The following is a 13,695-nucleotide window of genomic DNA, read 5'->3' as shown; positions in this document are numbered from 1 at the left end:
CTAGAACAAAAAATTTCATAATTTGTATGGAAAAAGAAAAGACCCCGAATAGCCAAAGCAATCTTGAGAATGAAAGATGGAGCTGGAGGAATCAGGCTCCCTGGCTTCAGACTATACTACAAAGCTACAGTAATCAAGACAGTCTGGTACTGGCACAAAAACAGAAATATAGATCAATGGAACAGGATAGAAAGCCCAGAGATAAACCCACGCACATATGGTCACCTTATCTTTGATAAAGGAGGCAAGAATATACAGTGGAGAAAAGACAGCCTCAGTGTGTTTTATACATTTGTATACTCAGTTGTGGAGCTAAAATGGAAAGGAACACATGACAGCCTACAAATTCCATCTCTGTGTTACCTCTGTAGCTTCTGATGTTCTTAGGGTCTCAGTCTCAAGACGCTTTGGTCAAACCCCCCAGCTCCCCACAGAGCCAGGCTGCTGGGCACACAGGACCCAGAGGCAGAAACACAAACACTTCTCTGCCTGGCTGCAGATTAACATTAAGACAAATTGCTCTCACCACCTTTCCTTACATATCATTTAGTACCTGAAACCGTAATTACACCAGAAAAACAAGCATCTCCAAATTGTTCAAATAAAAAGTTTTTAAAAGCATAAAGCTTTTTTTAAAGTCCCTGACTAAATAAATGTTGAGATAACCATATAAGGCTAAATCAGAACAACAACAACAACAAAAAAAAACTAAAGGAGCATGAGGGTGATGTTTTGGGTTCAAAGTTAAATTCACTAACAGTAGCTAATAACCCATTACATTCCTGAACTGACATGTGTTCCTTGTAGTGTAAGGCAATGAACAAGATCTTTGGCCGATTTAAATCCTAATTATTTGGTGGAAATTAATTTTCAAATCCATGTTGCAACATCATAAAACACTCAACTGTGTCATCTGGAAAATCCTCAGAGACGTCAAGGGAGCTCTCATATTCTCTCCAACTAGAGCGAAATCGCATACATTGTGTTATGGTTGTTAATGCGTCCAGAGTTTAGGTTTCCAATTTCAGGACAGACATTGCAGGTTGCAAACACGATATCCATTCTCTCCTTATTCTTTACCAACAGAATTTCACTTTTGTTCAGGGCACTAAGTGGGGCCAGCTAAAATGTCTATTTTCCTAGTCTGCCTTGCAGACAGCAGTGGCCCCTATAACAGTTCTGGCCAGTGAAATACAAGCAAAAAGTGCTAAGTGGGCTTCTAAAAAAGATCTTTAAAAGGAGGCTGAATCAACTTGTCTGGATCTTTTGTCCTTTGTCCTTGTACTTCCCCTTCTTCCCATCTGGAATTGAGACACAAATGCTGGAAGAGCAGCAGCCATCTTGTAATGAGAGAACAACCACATGATGTACTACAAGTGGCCAAGAAGAAACATAGGAGTCTGGGTCCTACTGGCAAATAGAGGTGCCCTACAGCCCTCCCAGTCCTACCTGAGGCCTCTCAGTCCCTGAGAAAAAGAAAACACTATCATCTGTTTCTGCTACAAACAGCCAAACACAATCTTAACTAACAGTCATTACCAGTTAAGCCTATTTCATTTTTTAAAAGAAAAGAAAAAGCTCAGACTAATACTGTCATAACTAGCTACAATGCAACACTATTATGATATAGCCCTGTTAAAGGTCACTTATTACACAACTGACTATGAAGCCCCAAGAGGAGATGAAATCTGAAATCAAGATTTTGCAGAATCCTAAAGCCAGCTCAAAACCACTGAGGCCACACTGTATGAAGGAAGCAAAGTAAAGAAACCTTTACACTCCAGCTTCAATTCAACCGGCACCAGAGTTAATTTACACAGTAAAAGACAGGATTTTGACCATTCACATATCTATGTAAGGACTTAAAAGTGAACTGAAAATGAAAACTACTGGCTGTGAGTAGTTCTCAGTTCATTTTGTCACCATGGGCATAAGCAGAATCACATGGCTCTAATGAGAGAAGGGACTTTAGCAATTGTTTTAGCAATTCCTCAACATTTTCATGAGAAACAGAAAATTTTGCCTTTTTCTTAATCGAAGAGGATTTTTTAGTGATAGATAGATAGATAGATAGATAGATAGAGATATTGATAAGTAAGAAATCTGCCACTCAGCTTTCATAGAGAATAATAATGAAACCCTTTTTATAGCTGTCTGGGGATAACTGATTCATTTCCAGGTCAATGGAAAAATATCCATTTTCTTGGACCAAAATAATTTACCTTCCTTGTCCGTTAAGTCTAAAATGTATAGAATAAAATTTATTGGGTTCACATTAGTGATCTCATTTTCACACTTAGTATCAATTTTAAAAAGTAACAATGTGTTGAGGAAAGAAAATCTTCCAATGATAGACTCAAACAGCAGAATTTCATAGATTAGAGTGACATCTAGTTAATATCGATAATATAATAATATATAATAATTATAATAACAGTATGTAGGTTAGTTTCCTTATACTGACAGGAAAGACAAGAGGGATGTTCTGCATCTTTTGTGCTAACCTACTAAAAATGTTTTCTATTTACATGGTAAATAAACTGCATAATTCACTATAGGTATTAAAGACAGCCACTGACACGGGCAATTTCTAGCATAAACAATAATAAAGAAATATGTTTTATTCGAAAATAAATGCCTTTATTCACCCTGACTGTGGTAATCTGCTGAAGTAATGAGATTTTTTTTTCATCAGATGCCCTGAATATCCTGGAGATGAATATATTTTATAAGCAAAGGGATTGGAATATGAATCAGGACACTGCACCCTTCTCTGCAGCAAATAGCTCTTTCTGTGTTATTCTAATTCAGCAAACAGTTGCCTATTTTCACTCAGAAGTAAAGGACCAAAGTAAGACCCAAGAATAGACCACACCATAAATAATTAGGGCTCGCTCACTTGCCGCTATTCTTGTTTTGCCCCCTAGGTCTGAAGTCCTTCCAAAGCCATCTGAGGACTAAACTCTCAACTTCTAAACCTAACAGTCATAATTGCTAACATTATAGATTATTGTAATTCTACGTTTCTGTCACAGATTCTGAATTTGTTACAGCTGACCCCACCACTTACACATTCAACAGCTGGGGCATATGATCACTTGGCAACCTGATAACACTCCAGCCAAATGCAAAGTCATCCTGGAACCAAGGAACTCGGGCAGAAATGAAAATCAAAATAAGCTCTCTTACGTTCAGATGGGAATGGAAAATGTTTTGAACAATGCACGATTTCAGAAAATGCAACAACTGTACTTTGAAAGTTGAGTGAACTGACACTCCCTATTCAAAGCCTACAATTCTTTTCTGATTAGATCAGCCCCCACAGCAAGTCATCGGGATAATAAGCTCTGTAATGAAGTCATCGAATTGGATACTGATGGGAAATCATAACCGGCTTCAAAACACATCGGGAAACAATGACTTTTCCAGGTCTCTAGCTTTCCACGTAATACACTGGCCAATACTCTTACTCTCCTTTCCAAATCCAGATGAAACACAGAACATCTATAAAGCTGGGGACAAATTGATGACCTAAGCATTTTAAAACCACAAAGAAAACGAAGGAAACGACCTTCACTTTTTCGGTGAAATTCGGGACTATACGTTTGAAAAAGTGTACATGTAAGTGCAGTACTGATCATTAGGTTATAATTAAAATGAAGTGTAGTGAAGACTGCAATGGCCTCCAGGTCTTCAATTTCCCTGTAGTTCCAAAGGCAAATAAAAACCATCTTTTAAATAACATCCGCTTCCTCAAGACAAGTCAAATCACCTCAGTTATGTCTGTTTTCCAAGTCACCTGCAATCACCCACGTGTCACAGAGGTAAAACTTGATGGGACAAAAATTCATACAGCTATCATTTTTTTCAAAAGTAAAAAAGGTACATACTTTCAAACTTTCAGACTTTTTTCTTTCTGACCTTAAAGAGCATACATAGGTGTACATCTTCCACGAGGTTTATTAGTATATTGCAATATTTCTCATTTTTAAGGTTCTGGAACAACTGATTAAGAACCTTATTTTTAAATGGGAGGACAGATGTAAACGTGAGTGTATTGCACATGAACACACACACAGATGCTACAAATGTGCTTTAGCCTAAAATATCATTGCACTTGCTCAGTGGTAGTGTCATACACAATAGAGTCTTGCACAAAGGAATTCTGATTGTGCTGTTTACAGAATTCTACATGGATTAAAGGAATGTCAATAATAAAACATGTTCTAGAAGGAGATGAAATATATTCATGGGTAGATTTTGAGCTCTGGGGGGATTTGGAATTTAATTATTCAGTTCAGGATTCTATATTTCTATTTTTTACGAATAGAAAACTAGTGATACATGCATTTTTAACCATATAATCCCCATTCAATTTACAGAAATTGAGTTTCTTAAGACCACAGCAAATATTCAAAAGATGCAAAACCACCTGAATGCAACCGATGAAATAGGCCACTATTCACCATGAATATATTAAGGCTCTGGGAGCTACCCCTGGGTGTGGAGCGCTTAGAAGCCACAGTGAGGAGACCGTCTGGACACACTGAAAAATAATTTCCAGAGACAAAAATACCCTTTAAGATGAGAAGATGCTCTTTATCTAACGTCACATTTAACTATAGAGTCAAAATAAACATGATACTAAAAAAATATCAATACTATTTATCATAGAATTTCCCCAACATAAGGATAGGCAGAAAAATATCTCAAAATATACTCCTTTATGTTTAAATTTACCACAGACTCACTGACGAAAGTCTTTCATGCATCACACTATCAAGTAATCTTTATCATACGTAAGAATAGATATATAGCCACAAACCATAAACTTTTTTCATATAAGATCATTTTAAGAAAAATGATTTGGTGATGCTCTCAGTGGTGAAACAGTCCATTTATTTAAGAAGCCAAGGACCTTTTTGATAGGGTTAACCAATACCCCATACCAAGCAAGAGCAGCAATGCCTTAGTAATCCTATGGAGAATTAATCGGTCTCCACCCTCTCTGGAAGAATTATGATGATGCGTAGTGCTTAAAAGCTTTTGCAAGGGAGAGAAAACGCAACGTGCTTCTTGGAAACCAAACCCCTCCCCCGCACTGTACTGCTCGTCCTAGGGCGTCTACGGGCCGTCGCCCACCCCACCACCCTCCCTACGCTGGGGTACGGAATTCCACCCCAAAAAGACCTGGTCCATTCCCAAGACTGGTCCAGACACCTGTTTACTTGTGCCCAAGCAGTGGTGGCTCGGGTTAAGCAAAGGCGACGGTCACCCCTCTGGTCCCTGCCAAGACCCGCGGCCCGGGCGCGGGGAACCACATACCTTTGTACCTCTCCAGGACATCCTCGTAAGCCTGGAGGTACTCCTGCTCCTCCACGTACAGGTAAGCGGCTGGGGATAGGTACCCCGCCATGCCCAAGTTTACCTAAGCGACGACTGGCCGATTCCCCTCTCCCGCTCGAACCCCGGACAGGATCGCAGTCAGCAAGATGCAGCCTTGGCAATGGAAACGCGGAAGGAGGGCAGGCTGGGGGAGAGCGCCGGGGTGCAGAGCTGGGGACGCAGGGCCGGGGACGCAAAGCCGGGGGAGCAGAGCCAGAGCCGGCCGGGGAGACGCCCAGGCCCCCTGGCGGGCCGCGGGTGTGGGGCCGCCCGGCCCCCAGGAGCCACCGTCCTCTCAGGTTTCAGCAGCGGCCAATCTCGGAGAGCCCGGGGACGGCGACAGGCAGCGCCACGCCGCGCTGAGGAGCCCAGGACCCGGCGGGGACAGGAGGAGGGCTGCGGGCGCCGGGACCCTCGGAGGCCGAGGCGGCCGCCACCCTGGCTCTGCGCTGGGCGCCTGCTCGGAGCCGGGAGGACGCGCGCGCTGCCTCCGCCCGGGATGCTGCGCGGCGCATCTGCGGCATTTCCTGGCCGCCGCGCCGCAGACACTCGCCCGCGCCCCGGGGAGAGGAAGGGAGGGCACAGCGGGGGAGAGAGGAGGGCGGGCAGAAAGGAGGGGGCGAGGCGGCGGTCAGCGCCCCGCTCGGCTCCTGCCCGCGCCGCCCGGCCCCTCCCGCAGGCAGCGCCGCGGCGCCCGGGCCCCCTCTCCGGCCCGCCCACCGGGTCCACCGCGCGGCCAAGCCCGCCCACCCCGGACGCTGGCTGGCCGGCCCGGGTCCCAAGGGCGAGGTTTCTATTTGGGACCCACAACAGGTGCCTGGGAAACAAAGACGCGGATCGCGCCACCCGCGCGCGCAGCCCCCGCGGGGCTCCCGGGAGAAGAGTGGGAAATACTCTTCGATCCGGCCGGTGTCACAGAAGGACCAGGTCGCTGGGACAGCGCGGTGGGGAGAGCCAGGGGTCCGCGCCCCAGGCGCATCTGGGGGCGGGCGGGGGTCCTGACAGCCTGGAGACGCCTGCGCCTGCGCGCCCGCCGCCCCGCGGCCCGGGGACCAGCCGGCGGTCCCTCCCTTCCGCCCCCCAGAGCCGGCCCGCGCATCTGCCGCGGCCACAGCCCTAGTCGATTCACAGCACCCGTCTCACTTTGCCACCTCCCTCCTTCTCCCTACCGTTATTCACCCCACACAGCACTGGTCTCCACTGAATGTGAGTAAAATGGGTACAATTCCCTTCGCTTTGGCATCTATCATATACTAACGTGGTGAGTTTAAGAGTCCACTGGAGAAACCGGTTGGTACCCAGACATGTAAGCAGGTGTGTTTAAGAGTACTGACAGAAGTCAGCCGGCCTTGGAAGGAATCCTGGCTCCCGACTAACTATGTGATGTGGCCAAGTTACTTATCCTGCCTTCATCAGGATAATAATATCATACAGTTCATCATATATCATCATATCATAAAGTTGTGATATCTCAAATTATGATAACTTTGTAAGTGTTAGCTGTTGTTGTTGTTATCATTATTAGATGAACCAGCTCATTGTTGACTCTGTTTTATGACAACTTCACCTCTGCCCACATCTCCCCTTCCTATTTCTTCTTTCATAAGTACTGACTTTTTGTCCTTGATGATTCTTTTTGCTTTTTCAATGATGTGAATCTGGATAATTTTCCATGAATTGTTAGATGGGAATGAGTACTCTTGGAAAACTGTATACTCTTGATAAAACTTACTTGAGTTAGAATTGGAAAGTTTTACTTCTCATCAGTAACTGGCCTATTTTTGTTACTCCAAACAGAGCAAGACCACACTTCTCTTTTCTGTCCTGACTACTGATCTGAGTTTGATCCACTAAGCCTTTAGGATCACTAGAGTTTTCTTGCAACTTGGCATGTATTTATGTACACAGTAGTTCATGAAGTAACAAACAGGGATCATATGGGACACCTTCTGGAAATGAAAGGGTTAGCAATTCGACCCCTAGGAGTCATCCCATATACAGACCACATATATACAAATGGAGATCTCTCAAAACTGTCTTGTCTCCCTCACAGTGAGTAAGGTCATTAAGGGCATAGTCTGATCCTTCATCAGAAATTGACACCCAGTAGCACCCAGTTTTGTGAATACAATCACTGCACACTGCAGTGATTTTAACTGTCTGTTGAAGGAACCAGTCAAAATGAACAAGCAGCATTTGGGGTTGTTGGTAAAAACAGCCTTTACCCCATGCATTCTTGGAAAGATAATAAAGGATCAATCTGCTAATAATAATAGTGTATTCCATAGGGAAGCAGCAAAAGCAGAGCAGTTAAGAGCTTGGCCTCTGGAGTCAAGATGGCCTGAATTCAGATCCTAGCTCAACCACTTCCTATGACCTAGGGAAGAGTCTCTCCTCTCTCAGCAGATTTCTGGACTGAAAAATGGAGAAAATAATAGTACCTACTTCATAAAATTGTTGGGAAATCTAAATGAAATAACATATTAGGTGCTTATGAGAGCATCCAGCCATCAGTCAGCTGTCATTTATAGAGCATTTTCCATGTGCCAGGGAATCTGCAAAATGTTCTGCATTTACTACTTTAATCACCACAGCCATGATCTTTTGATAGAGAAAATGAAGCTGAGAAATGTTCAGTAAGTTGTCCAAGAAAACACAACTGGTTCATGAGAGAGGAAGAATTAAAGTCCAAAGTCTGACTCTGCCAAGGTCCTTCCATTCTAACTTCAAAGAATTCACATGGGTCAAATATCCATACTTTAAAACAACTGGTTCATGATAGAGGAAGAATTAAAGTCCAAAGTCTGACTCTGCCAAGGTCCTTCCATTCTAACTTCAAAGAATTCACATGGGTCAAATATCCATACTTTAAAATAACACTGTCACTAACAAACCATGTACCTTTACAGGCACTTCAAGACTGAAAACCCCAACTTACAGTATCCTGCAAGTAAGAACAGCAGATCTGTCTTACGATGATGTTAAAGGCATTTAAGGTGGGTACAAAGCCCCTTTCTTTCCATGTTACCATGTCATTCTCACTGAGAGATCAGAAGGGCGTATATTATAGTCTCAGATTTTAAAATGAAGACACTACAATAAATGCAAAAGCACTTTTAAAAATATAAGTATCAGGGGCTTCCCTGGTGGCGCAGTGGTTGCGCGTCCGCCTGCCGATGCAGGGGAACCGGGTTCGCGCCCCGGTCCGGGAGGATCCCACATGCCGCGGAGCGGCTGGGCCCGTGAGCCATGGCTGCCGAGCCTGCGCGTCCGGAGCCTGTGCTCCGCAACGGGAGAGGCCACAACAGAGGGAGGCCCGCATACCACACACAAAAAAAAAATAATAAGTATCACACATGTGACACCATCACCAAAAAGACTTTCGGAAATGTACATCTGATTATGTCATTGTACTGCTTAAAAATCTTCAGGTGATTCCCCACCAGTTACAGCATGAATAGTCCAATCTCCTTGGAATTGCCCGAAAGCACCTTGACAGTTTCTGCTCTTCCCTACAAATCCCAGACTTTAGCTACACAGATGACTTGCAGTTTCCATTTGAACCCATCTCCCTGCTGTGTTCCTGTAGCTCCATCCCTCGGAAGTGGCCTTCCCTTTCACTCTAGTCCATCAAGCTCATTAAATCTCCCCTCAAAAGGTGATCCTCTCAGGAACATCTCAGGAACCTCCCATGCCTCCCTCTCCATCCAAGGTCATTAGATTCTCCGCTGGGTTCTTTTAATACAGGTACTCACAGCCATTACAGCTAATCTCTCACCCGTGTTGTAACTGTCTCACAGCACATCCATGGTCATGTAATACTAGAACTTCTTTCAAGGCAGAACTGTGTGCTTATCTTCATTTTATCCCAGAGGCTTAATAAATATGTCTTAAATGTGAATGACTTAAGGGATTCCCCCTGACCATATGGTCTTTTTGACTCTAGACATTTTCATTCTGTTTTATTTTTATGACCTTAAAAACAAATAAAAATATGAGACTTTCAATTCCTTTATTACTAAGTAACGAACATGATGGATGGACATCCTCACACCATTTCTGACCCTTGCCCCGTCTCCTACTAGGGATGAACTTCACCGACAGGACGAGTTTCAGGCCAAGTGTGAAAATGCCTAATAAAATGAGAAGCTGAAATCTGAATGGTATGTTTCCCAACTACCCACTGCACCAAATGGCCTCAGATGCCCTGTTTCCTTATCCTCACGCTGGATGATCTGTGGCAAATTTAACACAAAGTCTATCTGGATTTCACAGTTTAGCCACATGACAATGAAACAGATATTTGCAGACTGGCCCCTGAGCCTATGCTGGGGCCAGTGATGAAATGATTATGATTTGTGTGGCAACAGCCAATTTACCAATATTTATTTTAAACACAGTAAGTAGTACATGTCCATACTAGGGATGCGTATTCTGTTTGTTGTTTTATTTTGTTTTGTTATATTTTTGAAGAATTAATATAATCTTAAAAGTATGTAACTCAGAGGTCTCCAGTGCACCAACTACCAGTAACTTCATAGTAAACCTTTTACAACGAGTAAGACATGGCCCCTGCCCTCCCAGAGCCCTACAGTCTACTGACCCCAGCACCCGCTTGTCCACTGCACCTAGCAGAACCCCCAGGTCCTCCATTCCTTCCATACCGGCAGTGTAAACTGACCACTACTACCACCAGCCTCTCCTGACTTCCTGTTTGTTAGTTTATATAACCTCATTCCCCCTGACAAACATATGCCCTTCCTTCTCTCATAAACCTTCCTTCACTACCAAAAGCAAAATACCCGTCTCTGCCACCTCTATCAAAACTCTCAAGCCAGAAGGACCTTGTACCTTCCGTAAAAACGCAAAGGACAGGCATCCCAGGCTTTCTACAAAGCCCCAGCAATTTCTCACACCCCCGCCTTTCACCCATCTTCCCTTTCTGCTGAGCCAAATAGCTGGTACCCTGGGGTTCTGGCACTGTCTCCTCCACTCCCTTGGCTGTATCTTGACAGGGCAAGGAATCAGGCCTCGGTGGCCAAACACTTTTTGGTACTCGCCCAGCTCTGCACCTCTCCCAGGCCACCCCTGCCCACTCTCACTTGACTCCCAAGCTGTCTCCATCCTCCCTCCACCCCATTCTCCCCCTCCACCCTCCTCTTTGAAGGCCTGGGTGAGACCAGCCAGCATCTCACAACAGAAGCCAGAAGAAGCTCAAAGCTGTTGCCCCAGAAACCTGGACTAGAGAATGGCTGGCTGGGCCCTGTTTGTTTTTCCCGTAATCAGAAAATCCCACTGGGGGACACTAGGGGGACTCTCAGCCGCCATGATGGCTGGGACCTGAGCTAGTCCCCTCCAGCCACCCCCCCAACCCCCAAAGGAGGACAAGTTCCAACTTTGCATGTTGGGGGAGGCAAAAGAAACTGAGTGGGAAGGGGCCTGGGGGAGAGAGTGGGGGAGGTGGGATAGGCCAGATCCGCTGCAGAAACCAACTTCAATAAACACCTGGCCTTTGGCCTTTGCAAGAGAGCTCCTGAAGACACACCCCAATCTACCCCATTACCATTTCTGAGGAAAAAAATTGAGGAACAACCACCCCAGAAAGCACAGCTCACATACACACAAACCACACAGGCAATGCAGGCGGGGGGATAGATTTCCACAGCAGGCTCAGCTTTCAGCCAAGTAAAACAAGCCATCACTTCTGGGACCTAAAGGCAGTGCAAGGGAACACTGGGTAACAGAACAGAAACACTGGCCCCTCCCAGGTATTAATTAATCAGGGATGCATGATGGCTAAACCCTCAAAAGCACCAGGGGCAGAAGCTGCTACAAACACATGATGCTGACAGAGATGCTACACTTAAAAAAAAAAAAACACACACACACACAAAACCGCATCCAGGTTGCTAAAATACCCTCCGCAATTCTGGGTACCAGAACCCAGGAATCTAAACCCCCCACTGCCCCCGTTAAATGTGGTCGCTCAGAGCTCCTATGCAAACATGGAAACGAAGCTTCCAGCAAACACACCGGGAATCACTGAGTTAATACTTCAGATTGGCACGGTGGCGACTGCACATAAATAGGAAACTTCAGTGCAGATGCCTGTAAATATCCCCTTGGTTTCAAAGGTATCGATTCCTCCAACTAGAAGACAGGGCCAAACAGCTTAGTCACCAGCAGGCAGGGCCAATCGCTCTTTTGATAAATCAGGACAGAAAGTAAACATGGTCATCCTCCTCCTCCACCTTGAGTGCAGATCTCTGCCCAGAGCATCAGCTCCCAGCCAGACAGGGCCCCCGGGGATCCCATGGGTGAATTTCCGCAACTCTCCTCGCACCTCCCTCTACCCCCTGCCCCCACCCCCACTTGCTCTTACCTGCTATCCTAAGCACTGCCCTCTCCGCAGGGTCCAGCACCGAGCCCCCGTGGATCTTTCTTTTCGATCTCTCATGTTTAGGCAAATTCCAGGGTAAGGTATCTCCAGGAGCTGGAGATGCAGAGCCAGATTTCTGGCTGAAATCATCTTCATCGGAAAAATCCGCAGAGGAAGACATCGAGCAGCGGTAGGACGCGTTCCCGGAACTCTACAGGGGATGACACAGAAAAAAGCATCAACAGCAAAACACTCACGTCGGCTCGTCCATCTCAGCAGCCCCCTCCCTGCCCCCAAACGGAGTCCGGCATCCTGCCTCATCTTCAGCGCGGACGGGGGACCCACACCAGAACCGACACCCAAGGCTCACCATCTTCCCTGGGCCACGGCTCCGACACCGGCCACAAGCCCCGGGAAGCTCCGGTTCATGGAAATTTGCACCCAGTGTGTGGCCTGCGGTCCGGCCACCAGCTCACAAATGACTGGCCCAACAATGAAGCCAGAATCCACAGCCTTCCTGTTACAAACCTATAGTATTTGGCTCCCCCACCAGGCCAGGACCGATATTTTCCATTACTAGCCTGCTGCTTAATTCATTAAGGGAACTCACTCCAAGTTGCAAAAACAAAGCACAAATGCAGGATGCTGAGTCCCAATTCCTTTCCGTTTCCAGTCGGAGTCTCCCCTTAACCAGGTTTGAGCCCCTCGTCCTCTTTAGTTAATTTTCTTCCTGAGCTTGAAGCTGGATCCCAGAAGGGAGCAAGGAGGGAGGAAGGGCTGATTCTGAGAAGAGCCTTTTCTGAAGACCGGGAGGACACAAAAGACTGTTTTCAGAAGCCGAAGGCAGCGCCAACAAACAAACATCTGAACTCAGCTTAGAGTTCTTGAGATCATTTAAACTACTAGCAAAGTAACAGCTGCCAGTGACGGAAATGAGAATGATGCAGCAGCTCCCCTCCGCCCCTGGTCATTACACAGTGAAATGAGAAACGTGAGGCTTTGACCCACATGCTTGGCCTGACCTCAGTCTCCCTTCCAGGAACAGGAGCCGGTCTGCAGGGCGTATCTCGCATTAAAGGGCTCTGTCATCTCCACAGGGAAAAGGCACCAGACGTTATCCCTTCCTCCTTGGTTGAGTTAAGTTTGTGATGATTTAGGGAGCCACCAGCTTACCATGGAAACGAGGATGCTGACTATCTGTGCTGTGAACAGGGTTCTAAACAAGATAAAGCATCCAAGGGAAATCTTCACTTCCCCATTTAGAACTTTGCTGAGGCTCCAGATGCAAAACTGGTGGAACTCGAATTCCTGAAATGGAACTTGCAGCCTCAGATTCCTACGAAGCCGGTGGCAGGCAGTGGCGTGCTCCCATCAGAGTAGAAACCCTGGGCTGCTCACAAAAGCAGTGGTGACGCAGCAAAAACAGGCTGTGTGACAACATCCCAAGGCATGTGGAATAAACCAGAAGTGAATGAGGACCTCGCCTCCATCTATTCAGCCATGACAGTCCTTATTCACTTCTAGTGGCCAACACCATCATTTATTTTTTGTCTTTTTTTTGGAGTAAAATTGCTCTACGATGTTGTGTTAGTTTCTGCTGTATAATGAAGTGAATCAGCTATATGTATACCTGTATCCCCTCCCTCTTGGACCCCCCCCCCCACTGCCATCTAGGTTGTCACAGAGCACCGAGCTGAGCTCCCTGTGCTTTATATCAGGTTCCCACTAGCTATCTATTTTACACATGGTAGTGTATTTATGTCAAACCTAATCTCCCAATTCATCCCACCCTTCCCTTCCACCCCATGTCCACATGTCCATTCTCTACGTCTACGTCTCTATTCCTGCCCTACAAATAGGTTCATCTGTACCATTTTTCTACATTCCACATATATGCGTTAATATACGATATTTGTTTTTCTCTTTCTGGC

The 13,695-nt window shown here is 45.8% G+C and overlaps 1 protein-coding gene and 1 long non-coding RNA gene across 6 annotated transcripts in view; one reads left to right on the top strand and one right to left on the bottom strand.

Annotated features, from left to right (window-relative positions):
* DST (dystonin) overlaps positions 1–13,695 on the bottom strand; it is a 512,931-nt gene that overhangs the window by 389,534 nt on the left and 109,702 nt on the right. For 3 of the 4 annotated variants that reach the window (XM_055079784.1, XM_055079785.1, XM_024121802.2), the window contains exon 4: positions 11,768–11,975. In XM_055079784.1, the coding sequence (XP_054935759.1) occupies positions 11,768–11,975 (208 nt within the window). Of the gene's footprint in view, positions 1–5,325; positions 5,786–11,767; positions 11,976–13,695 lie in introns of those variants that run through there. The other variant, XM_007107817.4, reaches the window with a different exon arrangement.
* On the top strand, positions 6,087–11,936 carry LOC102995535 (uncharacterized). 2 transcript variants are annotated; one of them, XR_003676768.1, is made up of 4 exons: positions 6,087–6,312; positions 8,295–8,381; positions 9,471–9,548; positions 11,849–11,936. It is a non-coding gene; the product is annotated as an uncharacterized lncRNA (long non-coding RNA). The 2 variants fall into 2 exon arrangements; XR_003676767.1 differs by having other exon boundaries at positions 11,798–11,883.

Source organism: Physeter macrocephalus, chromosome 18 (genome assembly GCF_002837175.3).
Source record: "Physeter macrocephalus isolate SW-GA chromosome 18, ASM283717v5, whole genome shotgun sequence".
Classification (NCBI taxonomy): Eukaryota; Metazoa; Chordata; class Mammalia; order Artiodactyla; family Physeteridae; genus Physeter; species Physeter macrocephalus.
Note: the sequence above shows the minus strand (reverse complement) of the source record. Positions and strands in the feature narration are given on the sequence as shown.